Source organism: Eschrichtius robustus, chromosome 9 (assembly GCF_028021215.1).
Source record: "Eschrichtius robustus isolate mEscRob2 chromosome 9, mEscRob2.pri, whole genome shotgun sequence".
NCBI lineage: Eukaryota > Metazoa > Chordata > Mammalia > Artiodactyla > Eschrichtiidae > Eschrichtius > Eschrichtius robustus.
In genome coordinates, this window is record NC_090832.1 from 44,950,728 (window position 1) to 44,975,137 (window position 24,410).

At 37.9% G+C, this 24,410-nt stretch overlaps 1 protein-coding gene across 2 annotated transcripts in view; it reads right to left on the reverse strand.

Moving 5' to 3' along the window:
- The window catches only part of NT5DC1 (5'-nucleotidase domain containing 1), a 122,283-nt gene that overhangs the window by 12,325 nt on the left and 85,548 nt on the right, over nt 1-24,410 (reverse strand). For both annotated transcript variants that reach the window (XM_068551199.1, XM_068551198.1), the window contains exons 7-9: nt 11,523-11,697; nt 9,583-9,680; nt 476-594 (exon numbers count right to left, since the gene is read on the reverse strand). In XM_068551199.1, the coding sequence (XP_068407300.1) occupies nt 476-594; nt 9,583-9,680; nt 11,523-11,697 (392 nt within the window). The remainder of the gene's footprint in view (nt 1-475; nt 595-9,582; nt 9,681-11,522; nt 11,698-24,410) is intronic.

The window sequence follows — 24,410 nt, forward strand, 5'->3', positions numbered from 1 at the left end:
ACTGACCCTCCTTCTCATGGGGCTCCTGGCAAACGTTTTTTAGAAGAAAGCATCCTGCTGTTAAAAATATACCAATGTCCAACATCAACAGTGTGGCCAGGATGTTAAAAGCTAATGTGTCTTCAGTCTATAGTATAATCAGTTACTGCTTGTTTTACACATAAAAATGTTCCTGATGGACAGTTTATCAGGATAACATTCCTCAGGTAACCCACACACTATTCCACTGTATCTCTCAGGTCTGTGGCCTCCTGCTTGGAATATCTGCTTTTCTCTGTTACAGAGAAAGACTCAATGTACATCAACAAAGGAAAGGCTTATTTAAGCAGAAGAGGTAGGCAAGGAGGTTGGCAGACAGGCAGAGGCAGATGATTCCCTCACAGATAATTATGCTGAATGCATTTAGAGTTATGGTTTTAGTTTACAAGGGCTTATATCTCCAAGCCCTTGTAAACTGGGCTCAGTCAGAAAATACCTTGGGTTCAGGTTTGCCAGTCATTTTCTTCAGAAGTTCATAAAGGTGGACAGCATTCCCTTGGGAGTACCAGCCAGGTTTATCCAGAGATGGCAGTGCCTCCTGCTCCTCATCATTCTCTGAAAACACAGTTTGACAATCATATACTTTTTAATCAAGTGATAGCACCCAGTTGGACAGACCACACTCTGGCATGGCTGTAGGACACGTACAAGAAGGAACCATGTGGGGATGGGCGCTAGCATTCAGTGATCACCTATATATCATAACCACTTCATGGACATAAATATATACACTTTTTAAAGATTTTTTTTTAAGAGCAGTTTTAAGTTCACAGCAAAATTGAGAGGAAGGTACAGAGATATCCTATACTCCCTCTTCCCTCACAAAGGCAGAGTCTCCCCCATTGTTGGTGATAAGAAATGAGTCCAACATATCACAGTGATATGAGGTGAATTCCTCCAGAACAAGGAATTCTAAAAACACATTTACAGATAATTAAGGCCATATCACAGCAACTGCCAGCTTAAGGTCAAGAGATATTTATGCCTATTTGGTTGACATTTCAGCAGCCATTTTCTAATTCTTCTACACAATCAAATGAAAACCCTACTATTCTCTAAAGAGTAGTTAAAAAACCAACCATGTATTAGCCTAACATTAAGAGTCTAAGAAGACTCAGCATATTCCTGGAGAAACACAGTGAAAACCAATTATTTCTCATGTCTGTCTGTCTGTCTGTGCTTAGCACAGAATGTCTTACCATGTAAATAATGTGGGTTTGATGGCAACTGGGAAATGAGTAATTTACGCAAATATTTTTGAAAGCAAATGTACATTTGATATGTAGAGGCCCACTGTACAGGAACAGTGGGAAGGGCATCTTTCCATCGCTTATTAAAAACAAAACAAATCTACAGAATCGTAAGTTCTCACATATTGGGACTCAGTAATTAACTAAAAGGAGAAAACCCTTCTTTATACAAAGACCAAAACAAAATACTCACTTTACACAAACCCCTCCCTCCCCCTCCCCGTTTCCAGCTGCCACACTGGAAGCTGCTCTGCAGGGTACTAATTCATGCCAGGCAGCTTCCAGGGCTCTGGTAGAACCTCCATAACTGGGAAGCTGTGGGACTCAGAAAGCTATTAATTCCAGCAGCAGGGAGCCATCGTGGGCTGTGAAAGCATCAGAGATGAAGTGGAAGCGATAAAATCCAAGGGAACAAACTCAAGAAAGCTTCAAGCACAATCTTTATAAATCCAAATATTTTCACACTTCTTTTCATGGTCTATGGGAAACAGTTATATAAACTTTCATTTTCACATAATATAAATAAACGTGCCCTGCAAGCAGTACAATGATGACACTGATTTGAAAAAGTTTACTTAAGAAGTATATTAGAAGATAATAAATACAATAGAAAAAAAACAGAGGAGGACAAAGGGGATAAGAGAGTGACTGTGATTTGTTTCCTCAGTTTTAAAATGGGGATAATAACAGTACTTCCCTCATAGAGTGAGTGTATAAGTGAATTAATACAGATGGAGCACGTGGAAGAGTATGGGCCACATAGTGTTGAAGAAGTCTTAGCTGCTATCCCTTCAATTCACAGGCGCAGAAACTGATATCTGGAGAAGCTAAGGAATCTGCCCAAAGTTACCAAACTGCTACAATCACCCCTCAAAGGACTTCAAATTAGGGCTAGAAGACAAGGAGTAAGACAACAATCAATTAAGGCAAATAGTAAATCAAACTAAAACTCTTTTGAAAACTATAATTTACTTCTGGATACAGCTGTGTTTTACAATAACAAAGTAAATCTTCTCATTTTTTAACTGTAAGACCATATGGACAAGTAAACACAAAAAAGCAAAACAGTACGTTTTTAGTCAGCATAATAGTTACAAAATTAATATGGGGAAATGATACGGTCAAGGCTATGGCTGACAGCCTTGAAGAAAGCAAGCTCCACGACTCAGATAAGACAGAGAGCCAGAGAACTCACGTGCCTGGGCCTGACTGATGTGATGTCAGAACTGGCTCCTGCGGCAGCTCCCAGCAGCTCCTCCCAATTCCCAGAGCCTTTGGTGTTACTACCTTACCAGTGTTTTAAAAGTATGTATTTGTGTGATGTTTTTGAATCAGTAATACATTTAAGTATTTTTAAAAGACTCTTTTTTGAACTCTACCTGCTATGTGCTCACCTCTTCTGCAAAAGGTAATCATTCTTTTATGCATATAAAAGCAAATATAAATATATATTCTTTTTCTCCACTTTTGAAATACATTTATTGAGGTATAATCGACATACAATAAACTGGGCATAAAGCATACAATTTGATTAGTTTGGGCACATGTATATATTTATTATGAGCTGAACTGTGGTCCCCTCAAATTCATATGCTGAAGCACTAACCCTGTTCCCCAGAATGTGACTGTACTTGGAGACAGGGCCTTTAAAGAGGTGACTGAGTTAAAATGAGGCCACAGAGTGGGCCCTAATCCAATACTATTGGTGTCCTCATAAAAAGAGGATATTAGGACACATAATTAGGTAATTAGGGCACAGAAGAAAGACCATGTGATGCTACAGGGAGAAGATGGCCATCTACAAGCCAAGAAGAAAGGCCTCAGGAGAAACCAATCTTTTTGACACCTTGACCTCAGACTTCTAGCCTCCAGAACTGTGAAAAAAAGAAATTTCCATTGTTTCAGCCACTCAGTCTGTGGTATTTTGTTACAGTAGCCCTAGCAAACTAATACAACACCCGTGACCCCTCCTCCCTTTTAAATGCAAATATCAGCATATTCGGCACACTGTTCTGCAACTTGATTTTTTTTAAACTTTATTTTACTGATAATACATTGTGATCTGCCTGTTTTTTAAAATTCCATGATTTATTTAATAGTCCTTTTTTGATAGACATGTGAAATGTTGTTACAAGGAAAAAGTTACAAACATGACAGAATTCGCCTGGTGGGGTCAAACAAAATCCCACCAGGATTTCTTTCTTTTCTTCTTTCACTCTTTATTTCAACAATCTTTCACAAACCAATTTAGATATGAGGGATATGGCAGTGAACTAGATGGTCTGAGTTCTTGAGCTCAGAATGTTTATTTTCTAGGAGCAATCTCTGACTTGCTAGGGGTTTACTTAACAGTGATTTATGATTAAAATTATTTATAATTGTTTTGAATTCTAGGACTCCTTCGTATATGAACTTCACTGAACAGTTCATATTTACTTATATACAAATCCCTTCTTCAATTTTGAGCTAGAAAAATTTCCCACCAATTATGGATTTTCATACACACTTTCTCCATTGTTTTTGGAATGGGCAGTAAGATACTTTTCAAGTAAAATACCTCCTAAAATGCCTGCCTGTGTTGGGGACTATAAAATGGAAATTGTACTATTAAAGGAAATAAATACTTTACCAGTGAGCTGGAGCAAATTTCATAGAACAGAAAGCGAAACTCTTACTCTTACCCTCTATCTACTTTGGCTTTGGTCGTTTAGTTAAATATGCTTAACTACCTAGCTCATTTCCACACCTAAAATGATAGGAAGTTTATTTCTTTTCAGAATAACAACCTTCAATTAAATGTACTCACTAAGACATTCTCTTGGTCTTACTAAAGTCCGTCTTGGTGATCCGACCAGTAGCATCTGTTTCAACAGAAAATCTGTTTAGAAATGCAAATCGAAGCCTTTTGCCCAGCCCCACTGGATCAGAATCTCCATTTTAACAAGATCCCTAGGTGATTTGAGTGTAAAGTTTGAGAAACACTGATGTAGAAAGAACAGCAGGAAAACAAAACAAAAACCTGATAGAACAATAAAAGGCATTCATTTCACCAAGGAGAGAGTAATGGGCACCTGTGGGGAGCAGTGAGAATGAAGATGAAAAGGTAACCTAGCAACCAGATTTAGCCTTAGGGTGCTATATGGAGTGGGGAGCCAATGAGATTCAGTGTGTGATAAATATATTAAATATATTGTAAGTCTAACAGTAGTAAGTGAGCAATACAAAATATACTGAAATTAAAAGCAAGTGGCAAATAGAAATCTATGCCAATGAAAAGTATTTGAGGGCAGTGGGCAAGAGATAGAAATAGAGGTATAAAGGGAGGCAGAGGGACGAGGTAGAATGGGGAAGAATGATAAAAGCTTAACGGGAAGGGAGGGGACGGCAGAGATGAGATATTTCTGAGGTAGATTAAACAGGACTTTATGAAAAAAAAACAAGACAAAACAAGAAACAAACAAAAACCCCCAGGACTTGATGCACAGCCTCCTGGATGTGAAAGTGTGAAGATGATGAAGGTTTCCAGCTGGGTTTATTCAGCGGCTGGTCAAGTAACGAAGATAAGGAATATACAAGGTGACCAGCATGTTTGATTGTTGTTTGCTTTCAAGGTGGAAGGAGAATCAAGTTTGATTTCAGAATAGTGGGTGGAGGTGTCTGGTGTACAAGACAAAATACGGTGTGAGGTTCTGGCAAAGACAGCTGGGGAGACATTTGGGGGCCAGTGGATAGGTGGAAGCTGAGGCCAAGACACCAAAGACAGCAAGTTGGGTCATGATCCCCAAATTGGGCGGCGCGGGGGAGGGGTAGGTGGTAGCCGGAGACTGACGTGGTCCCTCTCCCCACTGAATTTACAATCTTGCAAGGTGGACGGACTCCCTCCCCCCACCAAGCCTTAGCTCTGGTGAGGAGCCGAGTCGTGAGATAACAGATTTTGCCTAGAAGAGGTTCCCCGCCCCCAAACAGTCCTTAAGCCCCTGTAGGGATCAAGCTGAACGGAGCTCAGCCCCCCACCTGCCGAGTCCCCACCCTCCCTTTCCGCGCCTCCATGACAACGGCTGCCATCAGTCCTGTGCGACTGCGCAGAGGATGCTGCAGCGCTGGGGTCTCTGGGATTGGCTCACCGTGCCTTCCATCCCAACAAGCTTCTTTGTCTTAATTTTACTTCTAACTTTAATCATTTGGAGCAATGATTTGATTTACGAGACACTGGACTGTCACGTAAGGGCCAACTGACGTGACTTGTATTGTACAATAACATTAACTGCCGTATGTGGGATGGCTGGCGGGTTACAAGGCTGAGAGATCAGTTAAGTACTGTAATCACCCAGACCTGATGTAACACTGTGCCAATTCATACAAGGGATGATAAGGGAGTGGCAGGTGACAAACTTGAGAAAACTGGAGGATAGGTTAGCTGTTAAGGGGAGAGAGGAGCTGAAGATGACTGATTTCCCTAACTTGGGCAAGATCTGTGGTTCGAAAAGTTATAACAGAGTTATAGAATATGGGAAATTAATGAGTTGTTATAGGTATGTCAAGTTTCATGTGATGCCAGGGCTCTGGGGCATGGAAAGCTTAGAAGACAGATAGAAACAGGTCTCTGTAAGTCAGGGAAAAGTGAAACCAAGAATTAAGGAATTAGGAGTCATTAGCGAACAGGTGACAGTTAAAACCAGAGGGTGGTAGAGAGCTGACAACAGCAGGAGAAGAAAGGAGGGTCAATGCAAAACGCTATAGAGTAGTGACATTTAACGAGAAAGGTGAAGGGAAACCAGCAGTGGAAACGGAGATAGAGCAGTTAGAGGTAGAAGAATCAGAATCAGCAGCAAAATAAACACTGTAACAGAACACAATGTATTAGAGATTCTTTAATATGAGCAGTATGAACCTCTTATTAATAATAGTTCTGGCAATCCTTTTGCCCTCTAAATGTGAATAAACTATTTTGTATCAGCTCCAGAAACTGCAGGATTCACTGTGTCTTACACCAAAATATTTTAAATCAGAGGACCAGAAAACTAAAGCTGGAAAGTACTTTAGAGATCTTCTAGTCTAATCCCTTCTGGATGTGAAAAAACTGAGACAAGCTCTATATCTATATAAAAGCATGAAATCCCATACATTCTGAGGTCCATAGGCATTTTATTCTAATCATTATAGACAATGGTGACAGGACTTTGGGTCTTATTTCATCCATCCAGACTTTTCAACTCTTAGTTAAGACTTATAATATTTTCATATTATAAATTCAGCCAAGATGACTATCAAGTCTTTTAATGAATATAATATCTGAAAATATAGTTTGGATAACCATTATTATGTCAGTCCTCAAATCCAATTTGATAGTGTAAAACCAAAAGAAAATACCGCACAGAGGTTATAAGATAGATACCTCTACATGGTTGTAGTTTTTAAAAGCTTACCCTTATATCTCTGAATACTCTTCAATTAAACAGAAATACTGCACAAAGTACAGTAATTTGTCAGCATAAGTTAATGCATTTGTGGTCTCCAATATGTTAAAAAATTTGGTATATTTTTAATGTGCATTGTTTTCTGTTACTGGTGTTTGTGTGTCTGAGTAAAATTTTAATAAAAATCTTGGTGAAATGGCATAAGTACTACTGTAGGTATAGAACAGACACAGATTTTCTTGGAACAAAATATGAAAACCTTGAAGATAAAAGTAAAAATAAACATCTAATGAGTACTTAATGTATTTAAATATAAGTTTGTGAAGAAGGGAAAAACATTGAAATTTTTTTTCCTGGTTTAATACAAAGAGTCCTATTTGACTCCTTGATTATTTCTTTTTTTTAAATTTAATTTTTATTTTACATTGGAATATAGTTGATTTACAACGTTGTGTTAGTTTCAGGTACACAGCAAAGTGACTGAATCCCTGATTATTTTTTAACATCAAGGATTTATATAAGACATTAAACCAATATATAAAAAACACCATTGATCCCTGCCTTTCTACTAGGCCAGGGTTTCTTAACCTTGGCACTACTGAGATGTGGGGCCAGATAATTCTTTGCTGCTGGCGGTAGGGGTGCTGTCCTGTGTGCTGTACGTTGGTCAGCAGCATCTCTGGCCTCTACCCACTAGATGCCAGGAGTATCCCTCCTCCAAAGTTGTGACAACCAAATGTCTCCAGACGTTGCCAAACTTGCCCTGAGGAGCAAAACTGCCACAGTTGAAAACAACTGTACTAGACCATTCTCATCAGCATATATGCATATTCGAGTATCTTCAGTTAAAAAAAATAAACTACAGGTCTTCCTTGATTTACGACGGAGTTACAACCCGATAAACCCAGCATAAGTTGAAAATATCTTAAGTCAAAAAATGCCTTTAATATACCTAACCTACCGAACATTAGCCTAGCCTACCTTAAACATGCTCAGAACACTTACATTAGCCTACAACTGGGCAAAGTCATCTATCACAAAGCCTATTTTACAACAAAGCACTGCATACTTCATGGAATTTACTGAATCAGTATGGGTACAGCATGGTTGTAAGTGTACTGGCTGTTTAACCTCATGATCTGAGGTACTGGCTGACTGGAGCTGTGGCTTGTTGCTCATTCCCAGCATCAAGAGAGAGTATCAAAAGGCATATTGCTAGCCTGGGAAAAGATTAAAATTCTAAATTTGAAGTACAGTTTCTACTGAATGTGTATTGCTTTCGTACCAGCATGAAGTCAAAAAAATCTAAGTTGAAGCACTGTAAATCGGGGACCATCTGTATGCCCTCGATCCTACATTGTCTTCCAGCTAAAACCTCAATTGTTTGACTATTTTCATAGCTAAAATTCTAGAAAGAGTTGTTTACACTCATGGGTTCCACTACCTCCAATGAACTCTTCAAGATACTGCAGTCTGGTTCTATATCTATCAGTGCTCAAGACACCAGTGATCTCTGTCTTGTCCACTACAATGGACATTTCTCTTTCCTTTTCCAATTGACTTTCAGTAGCATTTGCCTTAGGTGACCACTCTCTCCTCTCCTCACTGGTTTATGAATGTTGTACTCTATTTCCCCCACTATAATCTGTCTGCTCCTACATCACACTCTTTCTTCTCTATCCTTAATGTTAGAGTGTGTCAGAGCTTGGTCTGGGCCTTCTGCCTATCTGTATTCTCCCTCTATGTGATCTCATGTAAGCCCAAGGCTTTAAATACCCGTCTATGAGCTGATGAATCCCAAATTTATATCCTGAACCTACACCTGTTCTCTTGGACTCCAGGCTCATTTATATAAATTTCCTAATTGAGAGCTCCAGTGAGATAATTCACAGTCATTTCAAAATTAATACGTTGAAAAATGAGTTCTTAGTAGTTATATTAAGGACCACCCTGCACAAACTTTTCCTCTCTATTTTTCCTCATAGCTGTAAATGGTCCCACCATTTACCCATTTGCTCAATTCAGAAAAAAGAAAAATCAGCACCCTTAAGTCATTTTTGATTAGCTCCCTTTTCATCTCCTGCTTCTAAAACATCACCAAGTCTTGTGTTTTCCATCTGCACAACGTATCTTAAATATGTCTACCTCTCTCCATTTCCAGTACTACTGTCTCAGACCAAAGCACCGCAATGTCTCACTTGCGACACTCAATTGCCTGGTCTCCCTCTTCCTCTCTATCCTTCCCCACATCCAATCCATTCCCCACCCAGCAGCCAAAAAGGTCTCTATGTCACTCATACATCTCAACTGAATAGCTTCAGGTTGCTTTTGGAATAAAAATCAAAACCATTTCCACAGTGTATGAGGCTGCCTGCCTCCCTAATTTCACCCCTTCTCTGCCCATGACTGTGTGCCAGAATCACAGGTCCCTTCTCTGTCACAGGAACGAGCCCAAACTACCCTCACACGGAGCCTTTGCATTTGTTTGTCCCATTGCCAGGGACACACTTCCTCTGCTCTTCTCATTACTCATCCCGCAGGTCCCGCCTGGCAAGTCACCTCACCTGACCTTTTCAGACAGGCGTCCCCTGGCCAGGCACTCTAAGGTGGCCTCCCGGTTTACCCTACCTCACCAGGCAGTCATTTCCATCTCAACAGGTAACATGACCTGTAATCATATCCCAGGCATTTACCAACTTGCTTATGTGCTTGTTTATGCATCCCAATGAGGGAAAAGAACACCTGGTATCTCTTTTATTCCCCTTGTTGCATCTACCACAGAGCTTTGTACATGGCTGTCAGCCAACAGGTATTTATTGAGTAAGTGAATGAACAAATCTTAAATAGGAGAGTAAAGATACAAAATGTTAACTTACCAAGTGTCCGGAAAGGCCTCTGACTTGGTAAATGGGAGAAGAAACCAGGCTTCAATGCATTTGTAATCACAATGTCAAAAAGATATTCAAAATCATTCCTAAAAAGCAATGATATTTTTCATAAATTTATTTTAAGGAATTAGAAAAGGTCCATATAAAACAGAACTTAATCTTTGCCTATTTGACCACAGCATCATTTCTGGTCTTTTGATTAACTTTTCTACGCTTTCTATACATTCTAAGGTGAACCTTAACACTGGAAATAGAAGGTAGTCAAGCACTAATCATCCTGACACCACCCTGAAGTACCAATACAAACATAAGGGGGGAAAAAAGCACATTAACTCATTAACTCTAGGTGCTAAGCTGGTTTTCTCACTATGGCAATAATTATAGTGTGTAAATTCAATAGTTTCTAACACCTAAAATATTCACGAGCTATGTTTTCAAATTTGAGGCCTGAAATCTGTCTGGATTTATTAGCATCAAGAGTTATTAATAATTTTGTGTGTTACATGGGTCCTACAGAAAGCTAGCATTATAACAAGTCAGGTGACATCTTTCAGAGAGTGTTCAAAATGTGAAGATACCTTATTTTGAAAATCAGAGTAGTATTATAATATGGTAATTTTTAGGCAACAATAATAATTGGTTTTTAGTCTGTATTTAACACTGTATTAAGGATTATTTGGGACAGCAAAGGAAAGATAGTCCTTGCTCCTGACAGACTCACTATTACATTGGGGAGATAATATTTACCCAACATTCCAGAATACTTTTACACAGCAAAACGACACTGCAGAGGAATTAAGACATGAAGAAAAAGTTTGGTAATCTATGCTAATGAAAAAGAAATTAAGACTCCCAAGTGTTTATTCTGAAGCATGGTCCCACTACCAGGACAGCAAATGTCTCTACAAAGGCACTTTCCAAAGCATCCAGGGCTGCAGCCTTAATTCACTTCAAGGATCCCAAACCTATACATTAATCAGAAAGCAGAAAACCACCGACAGACTGTAAGTACACCATAGACCAATCTGAAACCACATGTACTGAGGAACATGGAAATCAGGAAGCTAAACAGGTTGGCAAGAGGTCAGTTTTGAGGCTAAAATTTGCCTCATACTCACGGCAATTCAGTGCAGTATCTGCTAAAATTTGAGGAAACAGTAGGGGAGATCTAACAGGTCATTTTAGAATCTAGCTCTGACCATGGATATTCCCTGGCATTGCCCGTAAGAATGCCATAGATAAGTATTAACACTTGCTGAGGCTTACCAACTACTCTCATACTTTTACCTGTATTGCGCTATTTAAACTTCCCGCCACACCTATGAGATATTACTGTCCCATCTTTAAGATGGTGAAATTGAGGCTTAGAGAGGTCATAGAACCTACCCTAGGTCACGGGGTGAGTTGCAAGGCAGGGCTTGAGCCCACGGCTGTCTTATTTTTAAGTCTATGCATTTATGCTGCCTCGATGTTCATGGATGTCAATCCCACCCCTGGCCGTGTAAATGGGGAAGTGCCTGGCTCCACATGGAAATGGCTACAGAGGGATTGTATTCCAGGTAAGTGTCAGGGGCTATAATCTACAACTCAGTGTCCCAGTGTCCCTCAATAATCATCCAAAGCCGAGAAACCAAATTCACGGAGGACGGCCCGAAGGACATGCGGTCCATCCACCTTTCAGAAAAGCTCAAGCCCAGACTATGAACGGGCTATGAGCATACTGGCCCGGTAATACCGCTCTGCTACAGTGTTACTTGGGGTGTGTTTCTGTCAGCAGATGTTAAGGGCTGTTATGAGAAACAACCACTTGTCACTCAGCATTGTTTAATATAATGTTATGGTCATGGCTAACACTTTTAAAAAAGCACTGGTGTAATTTGTTATCAGCATTTTATAAGATCATGAAAACAAAATGACTCGTCACTTACCCCAGGATATATTCACAGAGGAGTCTACAGTAATCACTGTGAGAACTGGTAATTAACATAAGAATTTTCCCAGCATTTTTTAGCTGTCGAAGCCACTTTTTAACAGATTCCGGACAAGTGTGTAAATACCTGCCTGGATCTCTTTTTATTTCTGGAAAATATATTCCACAGTTTTCTGAAAAATAAAAATATCAAGGAGGTTTTTCTTTTTAAAATTTTTTGACTCAGTGCATTCTCAAACAAGTTCCTCTCTCTCAAAGCTATAGATAAAACTAAAAGGATAAAAACTAGGTTCGAATAATCCAGCAACGACGCCATTACTAATTGCTTTTTAAGAATATTTCTTGTTCTTAAAAACATGATGATTGAGAATGTCAGTTGAAAATATTTTTTGGTTATTTGACCAGGACTGATAAAGTGTTAAAACAGATAACACGATAAATACAATACATCAGTATTTTCAAATCAAAGAAAACCTTACTGCATTTGAAATGTCAATTAATAAATATTCTTTCAATCATTCAACAAATATTTGCTGAATACAGATAACAAACAAATACATATTCAGATAATGCACTAGGAACACGTCTTTGGCATGAAGCAGTGGAGAAGGGAGCTGGGTTCCTGAGTCAGTGTTGTTTCAGATGAAACTGAGACTAGAGACCCTGGTCTATTACAGCCCCTGGGAGGTGCTGTGATGTTAAATGGAAAAACAAGTCATAAAAGGCAGGAAGGGGACTTCCCTGGTGGCGCAGCGGTTAAGAATCCATCTGCCAAAGCAGGCGACACGGGTTGGAGCCCTGGTCCAGGAAGATCCCATATGCCGTGGAGCAACTAAGCCCGTGCGCCACAACTACTGAACCTGCGCTCTAGAGCCCCCGTGACGCAACTACCGAGCCTGCATGCTGCAACTACTGAAGCCTGCGTGCCTAGAGCCTGTGCTCCACAACAAGAGAAGCCACCGCAATGAGAAGCCCGAGCACCTCAACGAAGAGTAGCCCCCGCTCACTGCAACTAGAGAAAGCCCGCACAAAGCAATGAAGACCCAGCGCAGCAAAAAAATAAATAAAAATTATTAAAAAATCATTAAAAAAAAAAAAAGAAAAAGAAAAGGCAGGAAGGCAGTGCAGGTGACAGTGAAAGCCGAAGAACCTGAGTCACTGAGCTGGGATTGCCAGCTCTGTCCCTTTGGGTCTTTAGCAGAGTCCAGGGGGTCAGCCTGAGCCCCGAAGCAGCTGGTACCAACATTTCCAGAAGTCCTGGTCAGATGCACCCACTATGTTTGATATGATGCCTTAAAAGTTATGAGTACTTAGTACATAATTGCAGATTTGGTTGAAACGCTACTAGATTCATAAAGCACTTTAGAGATACTGTTCTTTGGGCATGATAGCAATAGTAAGCAAATAAAGAGAACCTGAGTTCCTACTTTCCTTAACTGCTAGGAAAAAGACACATGCATAAACAAAACAAGAAGTGAACGAGCTTGCAGTGAATTATAAACTCTGCAATAGATATAGGCTATAACTGTAATTCTGTACAATGTCATGCACTTGAAATAAATGAAATGAAAGTTATATATCAAGAATGTCAGGACAGGACAGAAGAGTCTCTTAAAAAAAAAAAAAAGAAACAAAAGCAGAAATGGTAGCAAATACTGTTGTCTGACTGCCCAAATCCACTCCCCTTCTTCTTTGCTAAAGAGTATTCTGATTTTGTTTGAGGTTTCATCCTCCTCTGAGGGGCTAGGTGCTCAGGGAGGGTGGGTGTCTACCAGTCTAACCTAACAGGATAATTCCTTCCCATGTCCTGGTCATGTAAAACAACCCAATTTAATGAGCTTAAACATTAAGGATATCTATTATTTGCAGCCTACAGCATCTCTGTTCAGAAAATAATACATTGTAAGAATTAATCATAACCAGATTTAAAAAATTACTTAACAAAATAAAGAATATGTTACAAAATGAGAATAATATTCAGACATCAGAACACCAAGAACAAAAACAAAGTTTGTGCTCTTCTTGTACTTTGCCCTAAAGAGAACACATGTGTGAATCTCTAGGATCTCTTAATATCCCAGAAGCTATGTAATAGCCCTTAAAAAAATTAAAATATACCTTGTTTTTCAGGGAAGAGGAGGTACTAGTAGTAGAGGACTAATTTAAGGAAGACAAAAGAATAAAATTAAATAACTAAAAATAGAATAGTTTGATGAGTGAGTGGCTATCAAAGCAATGGCAGAAGCTGTGTCTTTCCCAGAATTTATCTAAAGGAATCATATGTAAGATCATTTCACCCAGAAAAACAAAGCTTTTGTAGCAACAGTAATATTATGGGCTGGATAACAAAAGATTTGTAGTATGTAATGCTGAGAACATTTATGTACTTAAGCATCTGTATTCAAAAACAATTGCTGAGAAAAGGCTATTTTTTCCTTAGCTGTATGTGCTTAGTGCCATCTAGTGATCAAAATATAAGTTACCGTTAAAAAGCTACTATTTCATTTCCAAATGAATAAAATAAAACATATACATTTAAATACTATATTTAAAAATTCTTGCCTAGATTAGTATTAGTTTCCCTTAATAAGCCTAATCTAAAAGAGTGCAAACATAATAGCCTAGTTGGAGAAAATTACTCTCTGAGGAAATAATGGGGATGTCCTTGTTTTGTTCACAAGCCAGAGTGAAATGAACGAACTAAAAAAGACAAGTCCTGTACAAATAGATACACCATGGCAAGTTATGGGTCACTCTTGCTATAAAAGATCACTAACTGTTGTTGGGTAAAATATTTTCATTCCCATGTAACCTTAAATCATTAAAGAAATAGGAGGTATATTAATATAAATATACTCATCTTTTTATTTTTATTGATATAACTGACATATAAACTTACATACTGTGTAAGTCTAAGGTGTACAACGTGTTGATCTGACACGTACATACTGCAATATGATTACTACTATAGCATGAGCTAACACCTCTATTATGTCACATAATTATTTCCTTTTTGTGGTGGGGACAAAAAGATCTGGTCTCTTAGCAATTTTGAAGTTTATAATTTAGTATTGTTGTCTCTAATACACGCTCATATTTTGTTGAAATAAATGAAGCTATTAAACCAAAGGAATTTATGTTAAACATACTACACTGGAATAACTGCCTATTAAATTATTCCCGTAAAGGTAGGGAGTCTGCTTTTTTGTTCAGCAGGGAGCAATCATTCAATGAATGAATACTTAAATTAGTTCAGGGACAGACACAGGAACATTTATGTTTATTTAAAATCAAAGTAATAATATGATTTGTAACATATTACCTAACTGTGACAAAAAACTGTTATCATTCATGTCCTATCAAAGTCATGCTATCTAAAGTACCTTCTTTTTTTTTACCCCTATTCATAAAAATAATCGTGTTAATTATATTTTTATCCTGATAGAGTAACACTGAATAGACAAGACAGGGAATTGAGACCTAAGGTGGAAAGAAAGGAATGGTCTTGTTTGTTCCCAACTCACAAAGCAGACTGTGTTTTCACTTAACCTCAAAGGAATTCTATTTCACTGCCATTTTATGTAACTCATTTTCCTGGCCTTTCCATCCCTCTTCTCTCCTCAGATGCTGGTATTTTCTGTATCCAGATGGGATTAAAAGTATAATTTTTAAAAAGCTAGTTCTAAAAATAAAAGTTTCGTCCTTTTATATTAAAAATTGGGTTAATATAGAGTCATGGAAATAACAGCAAAGTGTTGCGACAGTCTGACAGGCACTGAAAATGGCCTGCATGTATCAAACATGATTAAGGACTGAGGGACCTCTAGTGGTAAAAAAAAAAAGTACAACTTGAATAATAAAAATACCTTTTTTAGTTTAATAGGTAATCGTGCCACATCACGATTTCTATCATCACGGCGTTAGTAAGCATTTTCCTCACTTAACTGTATCACTACAGTTTGTGTGATTTGTGGCTACAGTTCTCAACGCTGTTGTGCAGGGGGATTACAGATGCCAGGATGCTAATAACACCTCCACCATCAGCCTCCAAATAAGGTCTGTTGTTATTTCCATTGCAGAACATAATTTAGGAGAGACTGAAATATTTACAACCTTTATAGGTTATAGAAGAGCATGCTAGTGAATAGGTAAAATGTTTAGCCATGAACTGTTTAAATGTACTTGCTGTAAGAGATGATATAATTAATATTCTGAAATATACATATACTACATGATTTTTTTGGCCAAGAGATACTGAAATAGTTTTTGAAGGATGAAGGAGATAAACAATAGATTAAATATGTTCTAGATTTCATTTATTTATAGAAGGCAAAAGATGAAACTGAAATTTAATATTAAAACAATTTCTTGTTTATGGTTCCTGTATGATTTGTTTCTATCTAATATATTTGTAAATTAAGAAATCTTGAATGTCTAGATTGGGTAAAGTGAGTATCTATGTGCTAAATATAATGCTTGGAAAAGGACAACAAATAAGAATTGAGAAATGAAGTATAAAATGTACTGAAAAACATAATTTATAAAATTTTACATTAATAGTATTTGACTTCTATCTCTGTATCTGTTACCTACCCCAAAGGTTCTGATTTAATTGGTCTGGGCTGGGGTGATGCCACTGATATTTTTTTAAAGCTCCCCAAGTAATTTCAATGTACAGTCAGGATTAAGAATTATGGCTCTAAGCTATAAGAACTAGAACTTTTGCTATTATTATCTGTATATCTTGCATGCGTCATTGTATATCACTGGCTCTCAGAGAGCAGGGATTTCTTAATTTTACAGTATCTGATTACCTAACATACAGCTTTATACATAAGAGGCAACCAATACATATTAATTACTGCTGATGTGCGATGTCACACATGGGCATGAACACTGAATGAGGAACGTTGCCTGATAAAGAGAAGACTTGTGTTGGAGATGAGATTGGAGAGAAGGGAAAGCATATGAAAGTTAAACATTCAAATGCAAGAGTACTGACAGCTAAGGGACACTGGCTTGGTCCACAAGACCTGACAGAGGAACTAGGGGGAGGAAGTAAGTTATGATGCCTGAATCCATGATTCCCAAACTGAGAGCAATATGAATCTGGTGTAGCACTTCTAACAAATATCAATTACTGTGCCCCACCCGCGAGATCTCTGGTGGGGCTCTGGGGCTCCAGAGATTCACACCTGGCCAATAAGACACTTGCAAACCTGTGAAACAGATGGCTTAGATTTTATAATCTTAGGATTGCCTGAGTCTACACCTCATGGTGAGGTCACAGGCAGGTAACTCTTTAGTCACAATGAACACCCATTTCCACAGTGTTTCTCCTCCTTAACAGACCACAGTAAAGTATAAACATAACTTTTATATGCACTGGGAGACCAAGAAATTCGTGTGACTTGGTTTACTGTGATATTTGCTTTATTGCTGTGGTCTGGAACTGAACCCACAATATCTCCGAGGTATGCATGTATGCAATCTCCCCAAAACAGAATTTCTGTAGAGTAGTGGTTGTTAAAATACTCTTGAGAGTTTCGGATTCAAGTAGATTAGGGGTGGGGCCTGAATATGTGCATTTCTAACAGTTTCCCAGGTTAGGTGATTAGTCCAAGGACCACACTTTGAGAAACATTGCTATAGAATACCCCTATAAAACCAGATAGCTTTCTGAAAACCTTTTTTTTTTCCCCCTAGAAAAACTTGATCCTCACTATTTTGGCTAGAAATGCAAAACCAGATTAAGCATGTTTAATGTTACCTGATGAAAATTCTCAAACCTATGTCTTATGTTAAAATGGATCTAAACCAACAAGGTTTTAAGTTTTAAAAAATTATTTTTACTTTATAAGGGAAGAATATATGTGAGGGTGAAGATGTAATGGAATGTTTTTCATAGTATTATTTTACATTCATTTTAATTTATCAGCCCTGAGAGCAGTAATTTTGTAGGTAAAGCAGAAAAAGCCCAGGTTTTGGAGTTAAACTGACCTAAGTTTGAAATCTAGGTTTGCCACTAACTATATTGGTTATATGATTCTTGAGGAAGTCTAGAAACAGAGTTAATTTTTAGTAACGCTCACTGTAATTGGAGGGACATTTTCACCTTCTTCTGCATGTGATTTGTATATAGAACACATGTTCAATTTATTATACATATTACAGTATAGGAAAAATGTATGGGGAGCTCCCAAGATGGTCACAACACTATCTCCCATCGCACATGTGTCTGGAGTCAGAGTTTACTGCCTCACTCCTTTGAATCTGGGCAGGCCCTTTTATTGCTTTGACCAATAGAATGTGGTGCAAGTGACATTGTGTTAGTTCCACGTGTTACCCTTAACTGGCCTGGAAACTTCAATTTCCTGTCTCTAGGAAGCTGATCCCACGAAAAAGTGCAACCAATCTGAGACCACCATGCTGTGAGGAGCAATTCAGATGAACTTAGGTGCAGGTGCTCCAACTGCCAGCTCCAGCTGAGTGCTGAGCTGACAGCTTCAACTGCAAGACCCGTGAGTGAGCCCCTGTAGATATCAAGCCCAGTCAAGCCTTCAGGCGACCGTGCCCCCAGTGACACCTGACTTCAACCACATGGGAGACGCCAAGTGAGAAGCACTCAGAGAGTCCAGAATATAAGTGACAATAAATTGTGGCTTGAAGCTACCAAGTTTTGTGGTGGTTTCTTATGGAGCAATAGATAACTGAAACAAGATGCTTTGGAATGGAGTCACAATTCCAATTATTATCTCTATGCAATTCAAAGTAAATTAAGAAAACGTTTGTAAATGCTTCCAGAAACACCTGAAATAAAAGTAAATAGGCTTTAAATTGTTCTTGTTCACCTTCGAAGAATAACTCCAAGGTTTCTACTGTATATACATTTACAGAACATAAACATATGTATAGCTTATGACAACATAAATCTTTTCAACAGTTACAGTTTAAAGAAAACCCAAATTAACAAGTTATTGAAGGTAAATTCTACACAGTACTTCCGACCTCTCACCTACTTCAAATGTGAGTTACTTAGAAATGGAGATAATAATAACCAGCTGCTGAAATACACAGTGACTACAGTGGAAGAAATGAATCTTTTGAGATGTTTATCTCCCATTAACTTCAACTCAAAACTTGAGATTTCTTCAAAAAATAAATTGGTCTTCAAAAAAACATGCATTTTAAACATAACACTTCATCACAAGAGTGTACTTTTTCCTTAATTACTTTAGTTGAAATGTCCTCAGTGTCTCCAGAAATATCTTTTCTTACTAATAAAGCCAAAGTATGCAGAACTAGGACTAACTTGGAAGAAATCAACTTCGGAACACACACAAAGATTATCGTCACAAAGGATTATTTATCCAATATCTGGTCTCACAGTGTAAAATATAAACAGGAAAGCCCTATTTAGCTATTAGGTCTGTGTCACATCTACACCTAGGACACAGAATTTAGTGAAGCAGTTATTTTAATGAGGCATTACTCTGTTTTTCACCACACTTTTCCACCCAAATCTGTAACATATCAGTATACAATTGACCCTCTATATGTTTTGGGTTTTTTTTTTTTGTTTTTTTTTTTGGTAAAACACCACCTGGCCAGTTACCCCATGTTGACAATAAAAAACAAATACTGAAGTTTTAAATTACTGATATTTTAATTCCATTAATTGTTTTGGCAGAGGTTTTAATTTTGTAATATAAAATTTGAAATTATGGACTCGATAAAATAGAAAAGTGTTAATTTCTCTTTGACGTAATAGACATAGAAATTATAGAATCTATGTGTGTAATGCCCTGTAACATTGTTTGAGGAACGGTAATGCCCTAAACCAGAATTCTTTACCTAAAGTACATACATGGGTACTTTCAGTGGGTGAATGGAAACCCAACACTGTTTACAACATTTTGTTATCAATGTATTTGTGCATTTCTCGGGAAGGAGAGCAGGTGCACACCTTCTAGTTTCCATCAGATTCCCGGGTCTGCGGTCACATGACTCCCAAGGGGTTAAGAACCATAGATTTTGATTTTCCAGGTTAGGACAGGCCAATTAAAAACACATTCCACCCTGGCAGTCCAGTGGTTAGGACTCCAAGCTTCCACTGCTGGGGACCTGGGTTCCATCCCTGGTTGGGAACTAAGACCCCACAAGCCACGTGGCATGGTCAAAAAAAAAAAAAAAAAAAAAGAAAACCCAAAAACCAAAACAGACAAAACAAAAACACATTCCAATACACCCCCTTTGTCACTGTCAAAAAAAAATCTTATAAATATGTTTTAGACAAAGGTGATTCTCTACAACAGGTGACATAGAATTTTTACACAAATAAATATAATTCCTGGACTACTCTGTGATTTTATACACCTATACATCACCCTAAGTCCGATAAATTAACATTTATTTAGGATGGCTAATGAATGGTTGCTCTTGTCAATTTAATTTATAGGTTAATTGAAAATTACCAAATACAAAACTTAAAAACATATATAAAACATAAACACTCTTAACATTGAAACTATTTTGAAATAACATTATTTAAAGAGATTAAATTATTGCTTTTCTTAACAAATATGATACATTCTTGCTATAGAAAATTCATTGTATTGGGTTTACTATTTCTGGATAATAAACCACCTCACACAGACAGGCTTAAAACAGTATATTATCGTATCTCATAATTCTGAGGTTTGACTGAATTTAGCTGGGCGGTTCTCCCTTGGGGTGTGCCAGTCAGATGTCACAGTCTGGCACCTGGGGCTGGGATGGCTGGAACAGTGAGGGCTGGTAAAACATCTCTCCACTTTGCTAGCTTGGGCTTCCCCATGACATGATGGTTTCAAGGTAGCTTGATTTCTTAAATGGCAGTGAGTTTCCCTCCAAAGCAAGTGTTCCAAGACACTAAGGCAAAAGTTGCAAGGATTCTTACAACCTTGTCTTAGAAGTCTATAGAGTCACTTCTGCTGCATTTTACTGATTATATGGGGCCATTTCATTTTCAAGGAAAAGAAAACAGAAGGGTATAAATTCTGGGAGGCACACTTCATTAAGAACTATTATCTTTTCAGACTAGCTACCCAACACACTAATACTTTGGTGTGATTCTTGCCAGTATATTTTCTATTCATATATAAACTATATGGGAATTTTAAGTATACCACATACAGATTTTTACCTGTGCATTTTGTTCAGTGCCATATTTGAGCAATTTCCTAAGCATTAACAGTAATTTTAAAACATTTTGATAAATTTGACTTAGTATTCTGAAAGGATTATTTATAATAATTATCTTTACTTACAGTAATAACTGACATACTTTGAGTGCTTATTTTTGCCAATAACAGAATTGCCAATGCAACTATAAGACCTTTACAATTATTAATGTATTTAATCCTTCTAACAACCCTGAGAGGCGGGTCCCGCATTATTCCCATTTTGCAGTTGAGGAAACTGAGATACAAAGAGGCTGAGGAACTTGCCCAAAGTCGCAGAGAGAGAATGTAGCAGAGACAGGATTTGAATGCAGCCTGTCTGCTTTCAGAGCCTGTGCAATACCATCTCTCTACTGATACAGCATTTGGGTACTGTAGAACAACTTCAAGGATACCATAAATCCTTACTTTATTTTTTTTTTTTTTTTGCCGTATGGTGCATTACCAAATAGTATCATAGTTCAGGGACTTCAGGACTGATTGGAATTAGAATAAGTGAGAGTTTGAAATTTGGACAAATCAAATTAGATTTCTGCAGAGGAAAAAGTATCGATATGCACTCTGTCTACTTTTCTAGTCACAGCTTTAGAAATCATCCACTTCAATGCTGTCCTATTAAAGATGAATTTGTAGAGACCACAGATTTTGCACGAAACTATAAAGTTAGTAATAAACTTGGGAATGGAATAGAGTGCTCAAGAATCCTACCCCACTAAACCTTACATAACCTCATATGTAACCTTAGCAGTTACACGAGATATGTAACCTCATTGTTTACATGTCTAAATCTTTGTGTTTAAATCTAACTTATCTGGTGATCAGTGTCTGTTAAAGAAAAATAATGCATTCAGAAGAAGCAGAAGTCAAATGCTTTAAATGGTATCCCTATTTTGCTCTGTAATTATTGAATAATGTGCTTTTCCTCAGGATGTCTATAGAAGTTTTTTGTAGTGACTGAGCTGATGTTATATACGCTATTATCTGGGAACTGAGCTTTTATATTTAGACAGGCAAAAACCCAGAATAAGTGTCTCACATTAAGGTGTAAATATTATCTTCCTTCCTGGAATGCACTGTCCTCTCTTTGCTGCTTAGAAATGTTTGCGGCTTGTCTGTGGAGACCTCTCCAACCCCCTTGCCCAGTCACACCACCTCTGGACATCATTCATCACACTACACGATAATAAACACTCGTAATAAGTGTGTTTATGTATTTTTCTCTCTCCTGAGACTGAGATCTTTTAGGAAAAGAACTGTCTTTACGTTCGTATTTACATTCTTGATGTCAGGCAAACGGCAGAGGATTAATAATTGCAGAAGTAACTGTGAGGGGAGAGCTACCAAACAAGATTTTACCAGTTGATCATAAAAACCAGAGGTTGGCAAACCACAGCCCGCAAGCTAAGCAAGGTTTTTACATCTTAAAATGGTTATATAAGTATCTACATAAAGCCTATAATCCTTATGATCTGGTCCTTTGAAAAAAGTCTGTTGATTCCTGATATAAACATAGTATTTCATAATTATAGGACAGTAATAATAAGCAACAGTTATAACTCAGTTTTAGAAAAAAGTGCCAACAAGATTAATGAAATTGTTCATTTGAGAGATTCTGTTTAAAGGTTACGCAGTCTCTCAGCAGAGTGAATATTAGAAGATCATTTGTGATAAAACTGCTTTTTGAAAGACAATATAAATACTTTCATGTATTTTTTTCATCACAGTGGGTCCCCAGCCATGATATACTTGCCCCTCAGCTATCCTCTGGCCCGGGTCTTCTAACAGTCTATTCTACGGAGCCAGAAGAGGGTTCTCGTCACTTTGCCACCTTGTTAAAACAAATCTAAATCTGCTTTTGCCATTGCCTTTATGACCCTGATACACTTTATTTTTAGTCTCTGAATAAAATGTTTCCAGGTTCATTTGCTCTGCTTGCTGATAGAGCAATAATAGCAGGGGCCACAGCAAGACACTGCAAGTCCAGGCTGAAAGCTAACAGCTGGTAATATTTTCTCTTAAGGTCAGAGGAAGTAGAAAGATCCAAAAAATGCACATGATGACATCATCAGAAGGACCTAAAGAGCCTGTAGCTTGGGATGAATAAAGGCACTATTGCCTAAACACACTCTTACATATTAGCTGCACAAGAAACAGGAATGTTTTCCTTGGTATAGCAAATCAAAGATGCCTCCAGGTAAAACCTCCGACAAATTTTAGGGGTTAGCTTCAAAGAGATGCACTGTAAATTTCATCTCAAAATAGTTTTTAAATGTATTTGCCAGGCAGAAAACCATCTTGCAAGGCTTTGTTTTCACCAGAGGAAGTGGGCCCACATATTATCCTGACTTGAAGCCTCCCACCTCCTCCAGAAGAAAGAAGCTGGAAAAAATTAGAAGAACTAAAACGGGATAGTTTGGGGCAAAGCAGGCTCAGAGAGGTGCCATTGCTTACTCCTTTAAAAGAAAGTTATAGTTGACTTCTCTAGCTCCAAGGCACAGAGATCAGAAACAACAACACGAACAAAGCAGTCAAACGCCGGACATTAGGGCTCATTTACTATAAATGTCTGAAGGAAACCTGCCTCCTACTGAAGACTCAAATGCTCAGTTATTTAACAATTCTTTAAAAAACAAAAAACCTGGAGTAGAACTTTCACCGAGTTTCTACCAACCTGGTTTTTCTTCCGGAGTCCGTAGCTTAACAGAATGCCAAGACAGCATTTTAGCATGTACACACTATGCTCAATTCAGCTCCCAAAAGAACATAAACTAAAAAGATCCATTATGGGAACCCAGTCCTCATTCGACAATAATCCATTACGAGGCAGAAAGTGGAGAAAGCCGGGGCGGGGTGGGGAGGGGGGTGGGTACAGCTGTCCCAGAGGCCGGGTCTCAGGTAGAAAACGGTGGGAATGGGCGGGAAGGGTTCCCAGCTGAATAATGCTACCTTCGGCTGGCTTCCAGAGAATATTCTATGCTAAGCAGGGCTTTTAATCTTCTCAGTTTCTCTTTTTTCTTCTTTGGCCTGATTCCTTTCACCTCTTTCACTCTGCCTCCTTCCAAACTGCTAATACAATAAGTTTACATATCTTGGGTATTTTTCTGAACTGATAAACATAGTCATATTAAGACGACAATCGTATGCATTTGTAAAATACTTAAATATGAAAGACTTCTAAAACCAAAAATCAAAAAACAACTCTGCCGGGTTAACATGAAAAATCTTAAAAATAATGTTAAAAATTCAGTAATATATATATAAAATTAAAGATTTTGAAAGGAAGGTATTTTTCTGCTTTCTCCATCCCACTGTCAATCTTAAGCCATTACCTCAAAACTGATTGCCTCTCTGCTTTTCTAAATTCCACCCTGCTTTCAGGGGTCAGCATAATTCCCATTTTTTCTAGTTTTCTCTCTCCTTTTGAATATGCCAACTACTATATGCTAGTTCACATACTCCAACTCTTGTTCATATATTTTTCTATATAGTTTATTAATTGCATAAGAGATTTTTATCTTCTATTTAAGCTCTATAAATCAAATTTCTTTGTGCCATTATAGTGATTAGCATTACAACGATTAGATTCTGGGCATAGAACACATTCAAAAAAGGTGATGTAATTAAACTTTCTCTTAAGGATGTTAAACATACTTGCTTGAAATCTC